Source organism: Macrobrachium rosenbergii, chromosome 47, assembly GCF_040412425.1.
Source record: "Macrobrachium rosenbergii isolate ZJJX-2024 chromosome 47, ASM4041242v1, whole genome shotgun sequence".
Classification (NCBI taxonomy): Eukaryota; Metazoa; Arthropoda; class Malacostraca; order Decapoda; family Palaemonidae; genus Macrobrachium; species Macrobrachium rosenbergii.
In genome coordinates, this window is record NC_089787.1 from 43,579,734 (window position 1) to 43,597,054 (window position 17,321).

The following is a 17,321-nucleotide window of genomic DNA, read 5'->3' on the forward strand; positions in this document are numbered from 1 at the left end:
TCAGAGCTGACGTAGGTAGTTATTCATGTGTGTTTTTCCCATCCTCCGGGGGATGGAATATTGTCCCTCAGAATGAGGTTTTAATCCGTCGGCAGTGAATCCATAGGGTCGTTATAAGCTGTATTCCAAAGGAGGTGTAAATACCGGGCCCCCTGCCTAATTCACATGCCTATTAGGACCAAATATGGCGCCGCACTTGCATGGCGTCATTATTTATATACTCCCTTCAGTAGAGGGAAGTCCCTTGTAAGGAAGTTCATGCGCCCTGCGCTTCCCTATGATTCCCATTCTCGATCTTAATAAGAGAAATCTAAAGACTTATTCGGAAGGTCCTGTCAACTACCTCTTACGCCATTGTTGCATACTTCTGAAGCAGAGTCTCTCTCGGATGTTTAGTCCCAGTGGGATACCTTGACGTATCCCACGCACCTCAGAGGTCGTTTTTGATAATTAATAGCGTAAAAGGCCTTATAAATAATATTGTGACCGGCCAGAAAATAGGAAACCACACTGCGTGACTCACTTCTCAGCAGGCCTTCGGCTGGTTGATGGATGGCTTTTTGGGAAGCCTTCCTTCCTTCCACCGTTGCCGATGTTATTGGTAGTGGACCCTAGAACCAATCCTCGACTAATTGGCCGAGAGAGAGAGAGAGAGAGAGAGAGAGAGAGAGAGAGAGAGAGAGAGAGAGAGAGAGAGAGAGAGAGAGAGAAGACGCCTTATTCTGAAGTTTGGTTCTTTTCGTATTTAGAAGTACTTCAAGTTATCAAAGCAGCGAAGAGGTTTAACTTGTATAAATCATCTGCAAATTTTCTTTTCGGTTCATGCTTTATACGGTTATACCGGCAGTAGCTTCTCGTTCATGCAAATTCTGAGTATCCACAATTCTTTCTGCAACTATTCTGGAGAATTAATTTTCCTTTTTTATATATGTGGTAATTATCCGTTTCACATTCGTAAGAATTACAAGTTGGCAAGTTTATTTTCAATAGCTACTTTATGGTAAGGTATTTCTTATTATTTGAGGCTGGAAACGTTAACAAGCAGGTGACCAAAGAGTTCTGGACTGCCCAGTTACTCTGAAACATATAATTCACATTTAGTAGTTAAGAATTATATCATGTTATTTTAACACATTATTATTATTATTATTATTATTATTATTATTATTATTATTATTATTATTATTATTATTATGAGTTTGTGTTTATTGTAATTTTATTCATTGTTCTTACTGGAGATATCAGAGTATTTTATTCCCTAACTTTGCTCAAACAGGTCCTCGGAAATGCTATTTTATATATCTAGGTTTTATTAATTTTTCCAGTACTAAAAATACAGCATGGAATTTCTTAACAATGTAGTTAAAAACAGATGTGCTCAATGCTTTAAACGAATCTTATTTAAAACATAAAAACATAAACATTTTATTATTTACAACAAATAAAACTTCTATTTATGCTAGTAACTTCGATCGCATAAAATGTGCATTGGATATAATAGGAGAGTAGTTTAATTCATTTTTGTATGAATTCTTTCATTGTTTGCTACAAACGAATAAAGTACTGTGCAGCAGTGTGCTATTTACGGGAAAACTCTGGAAATATCTGTGGAAGGAGGTTGGGAATTGTCATCGTAGAACCACTGTGTATTTCAAGATAACCCTAGTTTGCAACAACTAATTTTATTTCGAGAAAATAGAGGAAGGTTAAATTTTTATGATATATAAGCACTATTTTGATGTCGAGTTACGATTAAGACGATCATTATAAAAAATGTTTACGTAGAAAGAGCTTCACATTATTGGACTAGATACGTGGCTATTGCATCCTTTCAGAGAGAGTTTAATGAATGAAATAAGCCACTGAACCTTAGCTGTGGTTGATATATGTCACCATTTATAGAATGCATTGTCTTTCTCTCTGTTTCACATTGAGCAGGGTTTCTATGTGTATCTGAAGGAGTCAAAGCTCACTCTTTAAGTTGGAGACTCGTGAAAAGAAGAAATTCGAGATCAAACTCTAATGGTAAATGAGGAAACAGACGTTGACTTTCTGCTCAGAAATATAGGTATATCATTTTCACAAACTTGATAAGACCAACGCAGTCCTTTCAGTTGCAAGTAATCGCATGAATTCTTTATAAAGAGATAATTTGCATAACTAACCTTATGTTCTTGAGATATTTTCTGTTATTTTTTTCGATTTTACGCTTGTGGGATGGTAAGCCTTTCATCCAGGGATGATGTTGCCTCATATGAAATCCGAATAGGTGGACACATTGGTTATCGGCACATTAAAAGATATATATATGTGTATATACTGTATATACGTATGTATATATATATATATATATATGTACATATATATATATATATATATTATATATATATTATATATATGTACATATATATATATATATATATATATATATATATATATATATATATATATATATATATATATATATATATATATATATATAGAGAGAGAGAGAGAGAGAGAGAGAGAGAGAGAGAGAGAGAGAGAGAGAGAGAGAGAGAGCAAAGCCATTTAACCCCTTTGTTTTATGCAACATTTTCAGTTGATTAGAAGAACATCCCATTAAGGTTAACTAAATCCCAGAGAGAGATTGTTTCCAGGTGGCTGACACCACCAAATGTATGAATTGTCACTCGACATTTTATCTGTGATTATTGGAATCAGTAAGTAGTGCGCTGCACTCGGGTCTCGGTTTGTAATAAAATTGAAGGAAAAGGTTTTAGATGTTTCAGGGAGACGATTTGTGCTTGTTTTCAGAACGTGCTTTGTCAAACCTCATTTTCTTGAAAATTTCTGGCATTTATGTTATATTCCTAAAGGTGAACCTGTTACACCTTTCAAACTTTTTCATTGCAAGTTTCCGTCTAAGCGCTGAATGGCCTTAGTTGCCCCAGTGCTTGGCATGTATGCCAAAAATCTATAAATCAGTCAGTTAAAGGTGAGGTCTTGTAGCAAATTTCTCACTTGTGAACTGCTTTCATAAGTTTATATTTTATTTTTTATTTACGATACGGCCCTCCCGCGAACTATTCAGTTTTGAGGCTGGAATGCGATCACTTTTCTCTCGCTCTCCAAATTGCGTTTTTACTTCCAATGTTCTTTTCGTTTTCGAGACAAGGGCAATTTGTAGCTCAGCCTCCGCGATTGCTTTGAGTGACCTTATCTAGGGAGAATTCATGTAGTACGTGCGGGCGAGCCTGTGCTGTTCCTGCCTCTTTCGGGGATGGGTGAAATATGTGGCAGATCTGCCCCATCAACTCGTTACAATATGATGACGCCTGATTAGCCCCTCCCCGCCCCCTCCTCCCAGCCCCTGCCCTGCCAGAGGAAAGGGTTCCCCCAGACAAAGGGATAGAGAGTGAGGATAGAACCGTCGTAAAGAGATCGGCAGCGATGCGTGCCTGTTTATTTTATAATCTGTAATTGCTGTTATCAGAATTCTGCATCATCACGATTAAGTGTTTTGTAGATTAGGGTTGACCTTAGCTCCTGATTACCGCCGGTTTGCTGGATGCTGTGAGAGGAAATGGAGAGAGAGAGAGAGAGAGAGTTGAGAACGCCTGTATAAAAAGTTTTGATTTTGCTAATCATTTAGTGCATATATCATTACATGTTTAATATTCTTATCTAAATGCAAGGTTTGCATTCGAACCCCCTGTAGGAAGGATATATTTCAGCAGGCGAATGTGTCCTGCTTCTGCCGCATTTCTCAAATACAGTAACCCCTTCCATTGGTTATGCGACGCATCCTTGTTTGTTAACTTCGGCAGCAATGATTTCATAACATGTTGGGAGAGAAAATTATGTCTTCCTAATTATGTTGCGGTGGAAGTGGAGTACATGTAGATTATTTGCTTTGGCTTTATGGAAACAAATAAATTGTGATGAGATTGCAGGTTAAGACGCATTTTTTTATTTTCTTTTTTTCCTCTTAAAATATAATTGATTATTCCAGAAGAGTGGTATTTAACATTCTCACCGACGTTCCAGTATGAGATTTATTAGAACGCTCTGTGTTATTACCTTCGTGAAAATACTAAATTTATTGAAAATTTATTCAGTAGGGTTGGTGAACGAGGTCTTTATCTAGCATGCTGGCTAGCCATTGTTATTTTCTTTTTGTTTTGTTCCATTTTCAACTTAGTGGGTGCAAAACAAAACAAAGCACAACAGGCTCATGAGGTAGGGAGTTCATGATTTTAGGTAATTGCTATGGATTAAGTCACTTGATCTAAATTGCAAGGGCCTTCAGTCTCTAGTTCATTGCTTTCTTTTGATACTTTTTGCAAGAGGAAGTGATGGTCGGTAGTATTCTGAAAATGAGTGATGATAAATTGTCTTTAATGACTTTGACATTCTGAGGTTTCAGCAAGATTACATACTATGCAGACATGTCTTTCTGTGCCTGAGTATTGATTTAGCTAGCGGAACCTGTTTCAGGTTTATACTTGCGCTGGCGGTTGATTTTTCGTAGATATTCATATAGTTTTTGTGTTGGTTTGTGATAACAGCACCTTTAATTATTATCTCACTTGTAAGAGCTGGGGTATGGCAAAAACCTTCGTTCTTACCTACTCTTCTCAACACCGCTGTTGTCAGTCTATTCGACGGGCGAACTTCAAATTATTGTTATTATTCCTTATATCAATTTGAACAGATTTTTGAATGGAACATGATTCTTCCTGCATTGTCCATTGTGTCGCAATTTTTTTTTTAACTGAGATTTTACTTGACAGCAATTATTTTTGAAAAATAAATTGAAATAGAATTTTCATTTGTTAGATTTTGTTTCTTTGTAAAGCATTTTAAAGAAATCTGTTATTAGATTTCGAAACAAAGAAAACATTTTTAATAATGACGCGTTAAGCGTGTTTAAACATTCAGAATGACAGAATTGTTTGATAGTGATTTCTCGTTGTCATCTCTTGTCTTGTAAGAAATGATGTGCTTCCTTCTTTAATATCAAAATGTGTTTTCACATGATATAAATGATTATACATGAAACGTGCTACTTATGTGTCGTCTGCTTCTCATTCTTAAAACCGAATTGTTTTTGTATACGACAATAATTTACGACAATAACTTGTTTATTCGAGTTCGTAGACTTCTTTTCGTATTAACATGCATCAAGGAAACCATTTTAGTCCCTTGGAACCTGTTGGTTAAAAAAAACTGAAGTAGAACTGAAGTGGGAGAGCTAAGTTGAGGTAAATTTAGGCGTGAGCAGGATCCAGAATGTGAGGCAGGTCAGTTCGTGTAATGACTGTGATTACAGACACCGACATATGTAGAATAATATTGAATTTGAACAGAGGTTCAAATTGTGTAATACGTTGGATAAGTATCTCAAATTTTCATCATATACCCAAAGGTTATTTCTTTTATTACCACGTATGCCTCACATGAGTGTGTGTGTGTGTATATATATATATATATATATATATATATATATATATATATATATATATATATATATATATATATATATATATATATATATATATATAATATATATTTTGGTTTGGTCACATACACTGACATTTTTGATATTCACAAAAACTTAAAACAACATATACCTGTAATGTTATTAGCCCCTTTTTTTTAATGATGTTACCACCATTAAATGTTATGTGTTCTTTTCTTTATTGTTGTAATGTTCTTAGAGTGGTAGGGAGGCTTGAGGAGAGACACAGTGTGGTTCTTACTTCATTATCACACTAGTAAAATAACTTTAGTACATATACAAGTTAAATATATATACAAGTTAAGTAGTATGAATACGAATCGAAGTATGAGCCTTGCTTTCTTTTCATCCCACAACTGGTGAGGCTCACGACTTCACTCCTCTGCTTCTCTATCTTCTGTCTATCTGCTTCTTTTTCTATCTGCCTCTCTCTCCCTTCAAACTTGCTTTTTTGAAGGTTCTTGAAAGAAAATGCCCATCCCGCAATGAGTAGACAGCAACCTGTTCCTGCCTTGTTGATGTCCTAAGTGGTTGGAATTTACCTAACGACGTCCCTTTGGGTGTAATTAGATGAATTAATCCCCTCTTTCGTAGGAGGGACTAATGACGTCACCGGAAGTCTTTAGTTTCGGGCAAGAGTTGAAAGGTAAGCTCATAGGTGAGACATTTAATTATTCCTTAATGATTGCCTTAGATTAAACTCATGCCAATGTTTTGCTACGTAATCACGGCACAGGAAGTGTTGTTACTCCCTCTCTCTCCCTTGTTTCCTTATTATTTCATTCTCTCTCTCTCTTATATTTACGTTATTCCTAACTAATATTCTCCCAGCTGTCATTACATCACTCAGTCACCTACCAAACATTGTCTTTAATGTTTAACTAAACATAAGAAAATGGATACAATAGTAATGATTAAATTGGCAATAAAATATAATAATGGATATAATAAAAATTGTTTCTCCAACTGTGGAGGAAAAGACATAAGTTCATTAAAACATTCTAAAAAAATAATCATATTAAATATCAAACACATCAAATTATAAGTATATTAATTCATAAGCATATTAAATGAACATATGAACAATAAACATATGAACAGTAATCATATGAAATTATTATCATGTACAAATAATGTTAACATCAATTGTCAGTTGTTATTATTGAGTTCTGTCAATATCTCTTGTATTTTTCTGATAATAAGATTTCTCACTACCAGGATAAACAAAATAACAGTTATTACTATTACCACTAGATTTACTAATGATAAAATTGAGGAGACAGTTTCTTTATAGTAGAAATATTCATCAACATAGTTCAAATTTTCAAGCTTCCTTAATTCTAACTGAGACAACTTAAATTCATATATTATATATGAGTAATTCCTATATGGCACATGTTTGTTGAATTTATTTGTTGTGAAAAGATGTGGTTCATAATATAATTGGTTTGCTTTCACTAACTGACATGATGTTGTAAAAATTTAACATTTTTAAACTTTATTTCTGTACTAATGTTGTGACATTTAATTTTTAGCTACAATAGTATTTAGTGAAAATACAAAGATTTCTTGATCAATTACAAGTGCTTCAAAAGGTTTACTATAGTTTGTGGTACATACATCTTTTTCTTGGTTTTGGTTTAACACAATTTCTTGAATACAGGGATAAGAATTAGTATTCTTATACAGGTTATCAAAATTACATATATATTCCTGTTCTTTTAACAGAATACAACCATTAAATTGTTTATCAGCGAAGAATGACAATAGTAGAGCATGTTCTTCTAATGCAAAATGCCTGATTGTTTCCTTTTGAATGATTACCTGTTTACCAACAATCATAGGAAATGGGTACACAGTGATTAATGTGTTTGTGATCCCTGGAAATGTGTTAAGAGAATTTTACAACTAAAATAATTTTATCATAAAGCACTTTGGCACTTATTAAATGGTAATCAGTAATCATTTTTCCACAGTGGCGTGATGTTTTCCATGATGCAACTTGTATTATTTGTATCTTCTAATTCTGTAGGAGTGATTAGTGTTGGAGCTCAAAATACAGCTATAAGCTAGCAAAATGGCATTTTGTTAATGTGTTATTATGTTCTTGTAATATCACTTCACTTTCTAGAGCAAATGTATTTAAAAACTGTGTTTTCCAACTTATTCAGTTCTTTGGTACATTCTGATTGACTTGGTTATAAAATTTGTCAGTTTTCTTATACATTTTGATTATGTAGAGGTAATCACTTTATTTGTCACTGTGCCTCTTGCTGCTGCCCATTTTTCCAAGCTGTCTACTCTTTCTTTTTCCTGTTCTACATTTGCTTCGGTAGCAACTCTTTATACATGGGTTTCACTACATACATTATATGTATGGTATTTTCAGTCCAACATCAATATATACATATATATATACACATATTTAACTCTGCCGGTTTCGTAGATTATATATTTTGTTTACAACATTATCTACAGCATTTTCATGTCTTATGTTATTTATAACTTCAGTGGACCATGGATCTGTTTTTACTACTTTTATATGATTCCAGTGAACTAGTTTTTCCTTTAGATCACTTTCATTAATTACTCTATTTTGTTTAATTTTAACACTTCTACAACTCTATATGGTCAGTGGACTTGGAGAGAAGAGAGAGAGAGGAAACCTTTACATTTGGCCCTACTTGAACATGATTTTGTACATAAGTTTGAGTACCTACTGTAATGTCTGGTTTAATGGTACTTTTATTATAATATCTGGCATGATTGTTACGAACCTCTTTTAATTTTGCCCTTGTTTTCATGATTGTCTCTTAAGTTTGTCTGGTTTTCCGTGCAACATAATCATAGTTATAAGTATGTCTGGGTGGTGTTGCATCGTCTAATAATGTGTTAGGCATTCTTTTTTGATAACCATATAGGAAATAATGTGGGGATTCTCCTATTGTCTCATTTACAGTATTATTCAATGTAGACTGCGTCTAAATCTGCCTGTCGTGGAAGCTCACCTGAGTTTTCAAGGATATCCTTTGTTTTACGATTAGTTCGTTCTACTACTCCATTAGAACTCGGCTTATAAGCAGTTATTTGACACTTATTTATTTCATAAAATTCACCTATTTTCTTTAAAATATCACTAGTAAATTCAGCAGCATTATCAGAAGAAGAACTATAATGGACATGAATGCTGCTTGTGATAATTCTAGATTTAAGAGCTTTTACTCTGTGGCTGCATCTCTGTTTTCTCACTGGTACGATTTCTGCATATCTGGTTAGATAGTCTAAGAAGACTAATTTGTTATTTCTTCTAATAGTCCTTGGAAATGGATTTTGAAAGTCATAGTTACCGCTGAAATGGATTCAATTCTGATGGATATTTTTCAGAGTGGAGCTTTAAGATTACGTTACCTTTGTGTTGATTACAAACTATACAGTTTTCTAAAATGTTTTAGCATCTTCACCTGAATTTGGCCAAAATAATTTCTAATTATGATTCTGCTTGTCTTTTCAATTCTTGGATGTCCTGCTAACTTATATAAGTGTGTTAGTTCTAAAACTTCTCTGATTAGTGTTTTTGGGATGTATAGACGAGAACAACCATTCTGTTGGCCTTTCATACAACAATCCATTTATTAATTGAAAATCAGGTTTTAACGTTTCATCTAGTATTACTGTAACTGTCCTAATATTTGTCTGATTTCTGCATCTTTTCCTTGTATTTTTACTCTTTCTAGATCTAAATCAACTACTTGACAACTAAAACAAAAGGTATTAGTTGTAATACATTTTTCTGTTTCCTCTTGTGATCTGGATAATGGATCTGCCAAGGTGTTAAATTTCCTTGGAATATATCTGAATTCCGGGGCAAATTCTAATACACTAATGAACCATCTATTGAACTTCATGTTGTTGGTGAAGGCTCTCTTTTTAAATAAGTCACAAATGGGTTTGTGATCAGTAAGCACATTAACCTTATGACCTAAAAGTATGTGTCTAAATTTCTTTAAACCCCGATATAAAGCTAAACACTCTCTTTCTGTGGTACTATTGTTTCTTTCTGCTGGGTTTAAAACTCTTCTAGCATAATATACTGCCCTCCCATTCGTTTTGTACTGTAACATTACAGCTCCTAGCCTGTGCTTGAGGCATCTAAGCTAAGTAAATGTCTTTGAAAAAATCTGAGTAGACCCCACTTGAGGTTCCTGGTCATTTTGCTCTTTAGTGTTTGAAAGGCTGTTTCTATTATTTCATCCTTCCATTCATAATTAACATCCTTCTTTGTTAGTTCTGTCAAGGTTTTGGCTATAGTATGGAAACCCTTTATAAAGGTGTGTGTGCTCCCACACCTGAGGACATTCTGATTATTTCCAATTATTGGGAGCTGATGATAATTATTGCCTTTATTTTACCTGCCTGCATGCATGATCCATCTTCACAATTACATGGCCCAGGTATTCTAGGATTTCATCAAGGTTTACATTTCTTTAATTTTATTTTTAGTCCTGCAATTCTTAATCTCTCTGGGACCATTTCAAATGTTCTGAGGTGACTTTCACAAAGTCTTTGCTAAAAGTGTCATCATCAAGTATGCTGCAACATTTTCTATAACTCCTAGAATTTGTAACATTAATCTGACAAATGTTAATGGGGCTGATGTGAGTCCAAATGGCGTTACTTCAAATTGTAAATGTTCTTTATGTGTGCTGAAGCCTGTTAATTGTTTCGATTCATCATCTAGAGGTACTTGCCAATATCCACTAAGCAGATCTAGGGATGGAAATATTTTGGCCCCTCCTAATTGAGCTAACATATCTTGAATTACCGGCATCGGCATTCTATCTGGAACTGTGTTGGAATTTAACTTCCTGTATTCTATTACAAGTCTCCAACTACCATCCTTCTTTGGAACAAGTAACAATGGGGAATTATACAGATCTAGAAGGGTACTATAAATCTCTTTTCATTTCCTCTATCAAATTGTGTCAACTATGGGTCTCTGGCATATTGGTAATCTGTAATTAGGAATAAAAATTGGTTTGGCTCCATCATCTAACAAAATTCTATGTTGTGGGACATTTGTTCTTCCTAATTTATCTCCTTCTATAGCTATTACATTTCTGTATTTCTCTAACACCTGAATTAACTTGTGTCTATTTCTGGAAAATCTGTTTTATTTACTTCTTGATTTATTGGAGAGTTTTGGTCATTTAAAGAGAAAAATGGTTTTGATTTATTGGAGAGTTTTGGCCATTATGAGAAAAATACTTTTCTTCTGCTGTTAGTAAAGGATTATTCAATAAGATCCCTATGCAAAGACAATGCCTGCATATAGTGTGATCTGTTATCTGAATAGTTTTGTATAAACTTCTTGGTTATTACCATTCATTTTGGATTGGCAGATTATCATTTCTAATAAGATCTAACCAATTCTGTTCAGCCTTAGAATATGCTATCCTTTACATCACTCTTTTGATCTGAAATATATTTTATTAAACATTTTGGATACCAAGTTACTGCTCCTATTAAGTATAAATTGTACTCTATTATCATCCAGCTGTGCTAACACAACATATTTCTTCTTCTATGTCTGAAAAATAGCAAGTTCTGCATCTCAGTGGTTTCTTCTATTCTTATATTACTTTTCTTTATATCTGATTTATTTATTTTATCTAAGATCAATACGTCATTTAGTATTTTCCCTTCACTTTCACAACTCATTACTACATTGCTATAGTTGGCATAGACGCCTTGATTTTCGTCAGATTCAGTGTTTTGGTCATCACAATTATTTATATCTGAGTAATTATTTATGTCTGAGCATATATCATCTGTATGTGCACATCTCAACAATTCTGTATTCTGTAGTTGTGGGAATTCCTCTGTTTTATCTGTTTCTATTTTATTTTGCTTGTTCTGGTTACTTATCTGCTTTCCTGTATGTCTGTCTCCTTGTCCGAAACTGTCTCAGATTGATGAATCTTATTTGTCAAACATGTGTTCACTCTTCAGATTATCCTGTTTCAGGCTAATCTTTCCTTCACTACTATCTAATATTATTCCACATCTCATTAATTAAATGAAGACAATGCTTGTGTAGGAAGAATCTATCTTCTAAACTAGAAAACTTTCAATAAATTTATGTGACAAAATAATATCATTTTTCAGTTCATTCTAAGACTTTGTCCTGCTCCCTCTGTTATTCCTTTTATTACTCTACTTTGACCCTGAATCAGGTTTCTGCGATGCTAAATATCTGGTTAAGAAGTTATTTTGTCCAATAATCTAATTTACAGTACCTGAGTCAGGTAAGGTACAGTACATGTCTTTCCAATTTATTTGATCTTTACAGTAGGCAGATCCTTTCTGTTTATTTCTTCCTCTTTCATGGAAAATATTACTTCTTTGCTATGTAAATAGGAAAATGCGGATGAACCTTCATTTCCCATTGTAACTGTTTCTCCTTTTTCTCTTTCATCACCTTGAAGGGATTTACTTTCTTTTCTCTGTAAAGGGGTTCATTGTCACTGACTGGATGATTTATTTATATTTGAGCAACTGTTACTTATCTCTATAACCTCTCTATTGGCTTCCTTATTATTGAACTAACAGTTTTGAGTTAAATGTCCGATCTTTTTGCAAACTGCACAGATTCTAGGCTTTCTGCATTCATTAGTGGAATGATTTTTATACCAGCAGTTTTCACATGTTATTTTTGATCTAGCATCTTGAGCTGAATTATTCTCTGGTTTTGAATTATTTGTTGGAATATTGACTATTATGATATCTTATGGGTGGACCGAAGAATGGTCCATTCCTCGAGTGATTCTGTCTTCCTTTCTGGTTTGGATTCCATTTTTCCCTAGTATTTTGTGCATATTTTCTTTGAAAGGAAGTTTGTCTATTCCCTACTTGTCTGGAAAAAAAAAAAGTTAAGTATACCTTTGTTTTACCAGACCACTGAACTGATTAACAGCTCTCCTAGGGCTGGCCCGAAGGATTAGACTTACTTAACGTGGCTAAGAACCAATTGGTTACTCAGCAACGGGACCTACAGCTTATTGTGGAATCCGAACCACATTATAGCGAGAAATGAATTTCTATCACCAGAAATAAATTCCTCTAACTCTTCATCAGCCGGCCAGGGGAATTGAACTCCGGCCCATCGAGTGACAGTCCGAAGCTCGACCGACTCAGCCAACGAAGGGCTTACTTGTCTGGAATTATCATTACTTGTTATTTCTTGTATATGAATCATGGGTATTTCTGCCTTTCCTTTCATTTTGTTTTTCTGATACCCCTAAAAATTCCTTAGAAAAATCTATCTCTTCTGGATTTCTTGCCTCATTGATATTAAAGCTATAAGGCTGTCACTTTTAGGATTAATTTTAACTTTCTTGAAAGCTTTCTTTTCTTTTTCTCGGAGTGCGTTATACATCGTTCCAAATGACAAGTAATTCAAAACATATCTTAAACTAACTAAATCATTTTCTTCATCACCAAAAACATTCTTATATCCTATGGTGATGTTCGTTTTCCTTAAGTCTTCTATTACTTTGTGTGTCAATTCTTCCAGCATCTGTGTGAAGATTTTGCTATGATTCTCAATGCTGGGTAAGAATTTATTAATATTATATAATGCATCACTTTGGCCTACTGGTTCCCAGATTGATAAACAAATGTGTTTAAATTCAGTGTATGTGGTTATTTTGCTGAATCTAACTGAATTCAAAGTTCTATGTGCATCACCACTTTCTGAACTAACGAGAAGCAAGGCTTTGTTAATTTTAGCTCTTTCACTTGTTATTGTTATTCCCCTTGTAGATATGCGACTGTCTGCATCAGCTAGCCACTGTTCACAGAATGAGTTCAGCTATTACAGTAAGGTTTTGAACTTTCAACTATTTTCACGCGATCATTAGCGAAGCGTGTATTGGTCGCTGGCAGGCCATTGTTCTAAATTGAAATGTGTTAGTATTATTAATATTATTGTTATTATTATTGCTATTTGTATTATTAGTGTTAGTATTTTCTTGAGTTAATGATATTCGTGAACTTGGCACTGGAACTTGACTATGTCTAACTATTGTTGGTCTTAAATTATAAAATTATAATGTCTATTTCTAATGGCATTCAACAATATGTCAGACGAATCCTGCATTTTACCAGTAAGCTAAAAATCATAACAAAATTTATACACATACACAACAGTTTTCAAAAATACATCATCAAAAGAATGTTATAATATGAAAGATTCCCATCTATCAAACATCAAAAAATACAAGATAAAAATTTTTGAGAGAGAATTATAAAAGTTTTATACCTTCTGAGAGAGAGAGAACATAAAGAAAAATTTTCATACACTCAAAGAGAGAGAGAATAAAATAACTCTCCAATCATGACTTACTTATTTCTGTTGTCGTTCTGTTTAACTGATGCTTGTTACCACTGTTTCTCTGGAACTGTTTCACTTTTCTTTTCCACGACCAACACTGTAGTTTGCTGTAGGGACGTCATATCCTGCGTGTCTTGACTAAAACTGTCCTTTTCTTGCTTCGCCGACCATCAGGGATTCGTCGTCGTCTTAGAATTCACGCGTAATGTTGATAATGTTGATTTTTAATGGGAATGTTTGTCGCACATGTGAAATGCACTCATCCGTTTTAACAGACTGTATATAGAAATCTGTTTTGGGTGTGTGTCGATAGCTCTACCAGGAATGTTTTGTCTTACATGTGAAATGCACTCATCCGTTTTAACAGACTGTGTATACCAGCGCACAGGCATTGTTGTTGTTTCACTGGTATGCTTGCGTTGTGTTCTCATGGCTCACTTGTTGCTTTATCTTCAAGGAATAATATTTCTTAGTTGTGGGTTTTTTAGCAGTGATGTTTATATCATTGTTATGGTTCACTTCACCATCTGTTATTTCCTTTGTTCTGTTTCTGCTGTTGACATTTGCAGCGGGAATGTCTTTGTCGTCTGTTTTTAAATTCTTGAGTGTGTATTTGTTCTGCTAGTCGATTCGTTATGGAATTCTTGTATGTGTACACTGCACTTCTTTTACGTCTTCCTCAGATCCAATACTGCTGTCACCAGTGTAATGTTGTTAGCACCTTTTGTAATGATGTTACCACCATTAAATGTTATGATGTTCTTTTCTTTATTGTTGTAATGTTATTAGAGTGCCAGGAGGCTTAGGAAGAGACAGTGTAGTTTTCTTACTTCATTATCACACTAGTAAAAATAACACTGTACATATACAAGTTAAATACGAGGGTAAGTCAATAAGTATCCGCACTCCAATTTTTTTATTTAATACAACAGCAATACAAAGTTTACAATAACATCATTTTTCAACATAGTCACCCTGCTTTTCAATGCACTTGGTCCATCGTTGCACTAACTTTTCGATACCCTCAGAAAAAAACATTTCCTGTTGAGCATTGAGCCACGTATGCACCGCTTCCTTCACCTGCTGATCGGTGGCGAAACGACGGCCTCTTAAAGCATCTTTAAGTGGACCAAACAGATGGTAATCAGATGGGGCGAGATCAGGACTGTATGCAGGATGTTCCAACACCTCGAAATGAAGTTATTGAAGAGTGTTAATGGTGTGGGCGGCGGTATGTGGACGGGCGTTGTCATGCAACAAAAGAACGCCTTCCGACAATAGACCTTGGCGTTTGTTGCGAATTGCCAGCTTCAACTTATTGATAAGCATATCACTGTAGCGTTCACTGTTTACTGTTGACCCTGTTACCAGGTAATGTTCCAGAATTGGCCCTCGTGAGTCCCAAAAAGCTGTGAGCATCACTTTTCCTGCAGAGGGTTGACTCTTGAATTTTTTTTTTTACTGGAGATTGGGGGTGTTTCCATTCCATGCTCTGGCGTTTACTCTCTGGTTCGAAGTGATGAATCCATGTTTCATCTCCAGTGACAATTCGTTTCAAAAAAGTATCCCCTTCATTAGCATGACGGTCCAGTAAGTGCTGACAGATTCTCAAACGATTGCGCTTGTGTTCGTCACTAAGTTGTTTTGGGACCCATCTCACACAGACTTTATGAAAGTTGAGCCTGTTATGCACGATTTCATATGCAGAACCATGACTAATGTGCATATGATAAGCTACTTCATCAATAGTCAATCGTCGGTTATTCAGAATCAGGGTTTGGACTTGGTCAATGTTAACGTCAGTAGTGGCTGTGGCTGGGCGTCCATCGCGTTTCTCATCCTCCACGCTTGTCCGATCGCTTTTGAACTGCTCATTCCACTCATAAACACTACGTCGTGGCAAAACATTACCCCCGTATTGTACAGAAAGTCTTCTATGGATTTCAGCTCCTGGTACACCTTCAGACCACAAAAAACGGATTACAGAGCGTTGTTCTTCTTTGGTGCAAATGGAGATTGGTGCGTCCATCCTTACTCCTCAACAGCACAGAGCGCACTGAAGTGGTAACGCTGAAACCAACCACAAGGGAGGAGGGCAGAGCCATCTACAACCCGACATAGCACACAAAGCCATACAGCCTATTCACAAACAATTAGAATAAAAGTGCGGATACTTATTGACTTACCCTCGTATATATACAAGTTAAGTAGTATGAATACGAATAGAAGTATGAGCCTTGCTTTCTTCTCAACCCACAACTGGTGAGGCTCACGATTTCACTCCTTTGCTTCTCTATCTTCTATCTGTCTGTTTTTTCTTTCTGCCCGTCTCTCCCTTCAGACTTACTTTTTTGAAGGTTCTTGAAAGAAAAATGTCCATCCCACCAATAGGTGGGCAATAGCTTCTGTTCCTGCCTTGTTGATGTCCTAAGTGGATGTAACTTATCTAATGACGTCCCTTTGGGTGTAATTAGATTAATTAATCCCCTCCTTCATAGGAGGGACTAATTACGTCACCAGAAGTCTTTAGTTTTGGGCGAGAGTTGAAAGGTAAGCTCACAGGTGAGACATTTAAACATTCCGTAATGATTGCCTTAGATTAAACTCGCGCCAATGTTTTGCTACGTTTCCTTATTATTTCATTCTCTCTCTCTCTCTCTCTCTCTCTCTCTCTCTCTCTCTCTCTCTCTCTCTCTCTCTCTCTCTTATATTTGTGTTATTCCTAACTAATATTCTCCCAGCTATCATTGCATACTGTTTAATATCCATCAAGATGGCTCAGTGGTCAAAAGTCACTGTATGTCATTGTTTATAAACAAGGTACTGGTTCGAATCCCACTGGTGACAATACACACAACAGTTATAGGGTAATACCCCCTGGGTGTAAGTTATTCCTGAGGTACAGTGAACTGGGTATTAATTGATATTCGTGTATATATATATATATATATATATATATATATATATATATATATATATATATATATATATATATATATATATATATATATATATAATATATAATATATAATATATAATATATATATATATATATATATATATATATATATATATATATATATATATATATATATAATCAGCACAATCACGTGTGGAACAGAAATAAATTTCTGACTCGCATCAGGATTGAACCCAGGTCTTTTAATTGAAAGGCGAGGCCACTGCAGCTTCCACACGTGATTGTGTGTTGATTATTTATATATATATATATATATATAGTCAGAAACAAAGTTATATATATATATATCAGTCAGAAACAAAGTTATATATATATATGTGTGTGTGTGTGTGTGTTTGTATGTGTATTTATATGTATATATATGTATGTTTGTATTAAATGCATATATACAAGATGTAATAATTCTTATATTTACTGTGGTCCTCAGTATATATCTTGAGCGGAAG

General features: G+C 34.7%; 1 protein-coding gene across 1 annotated transcript; it reads right to left on the reverse strand.

Annotated features, from left to right (window-relative positions):
- Positions 1–15,237: 15,237 nt before the first annotated feature.
- On the reverse strand, positions 15,238–15,924 carry LOC136830916 (protein GVQW3-like). The gene has a single exon (XM_067090888.1). It carries the CDS (start codon positions 15,922–15,924, stop codon positions 15,238–15,240), a length of 687 nt encoding a protein of 228 aa, XP_066946989.1.
- Between the last annotated feature and the right edge of the window lie 1,397 nt (positions 15,925–17,321).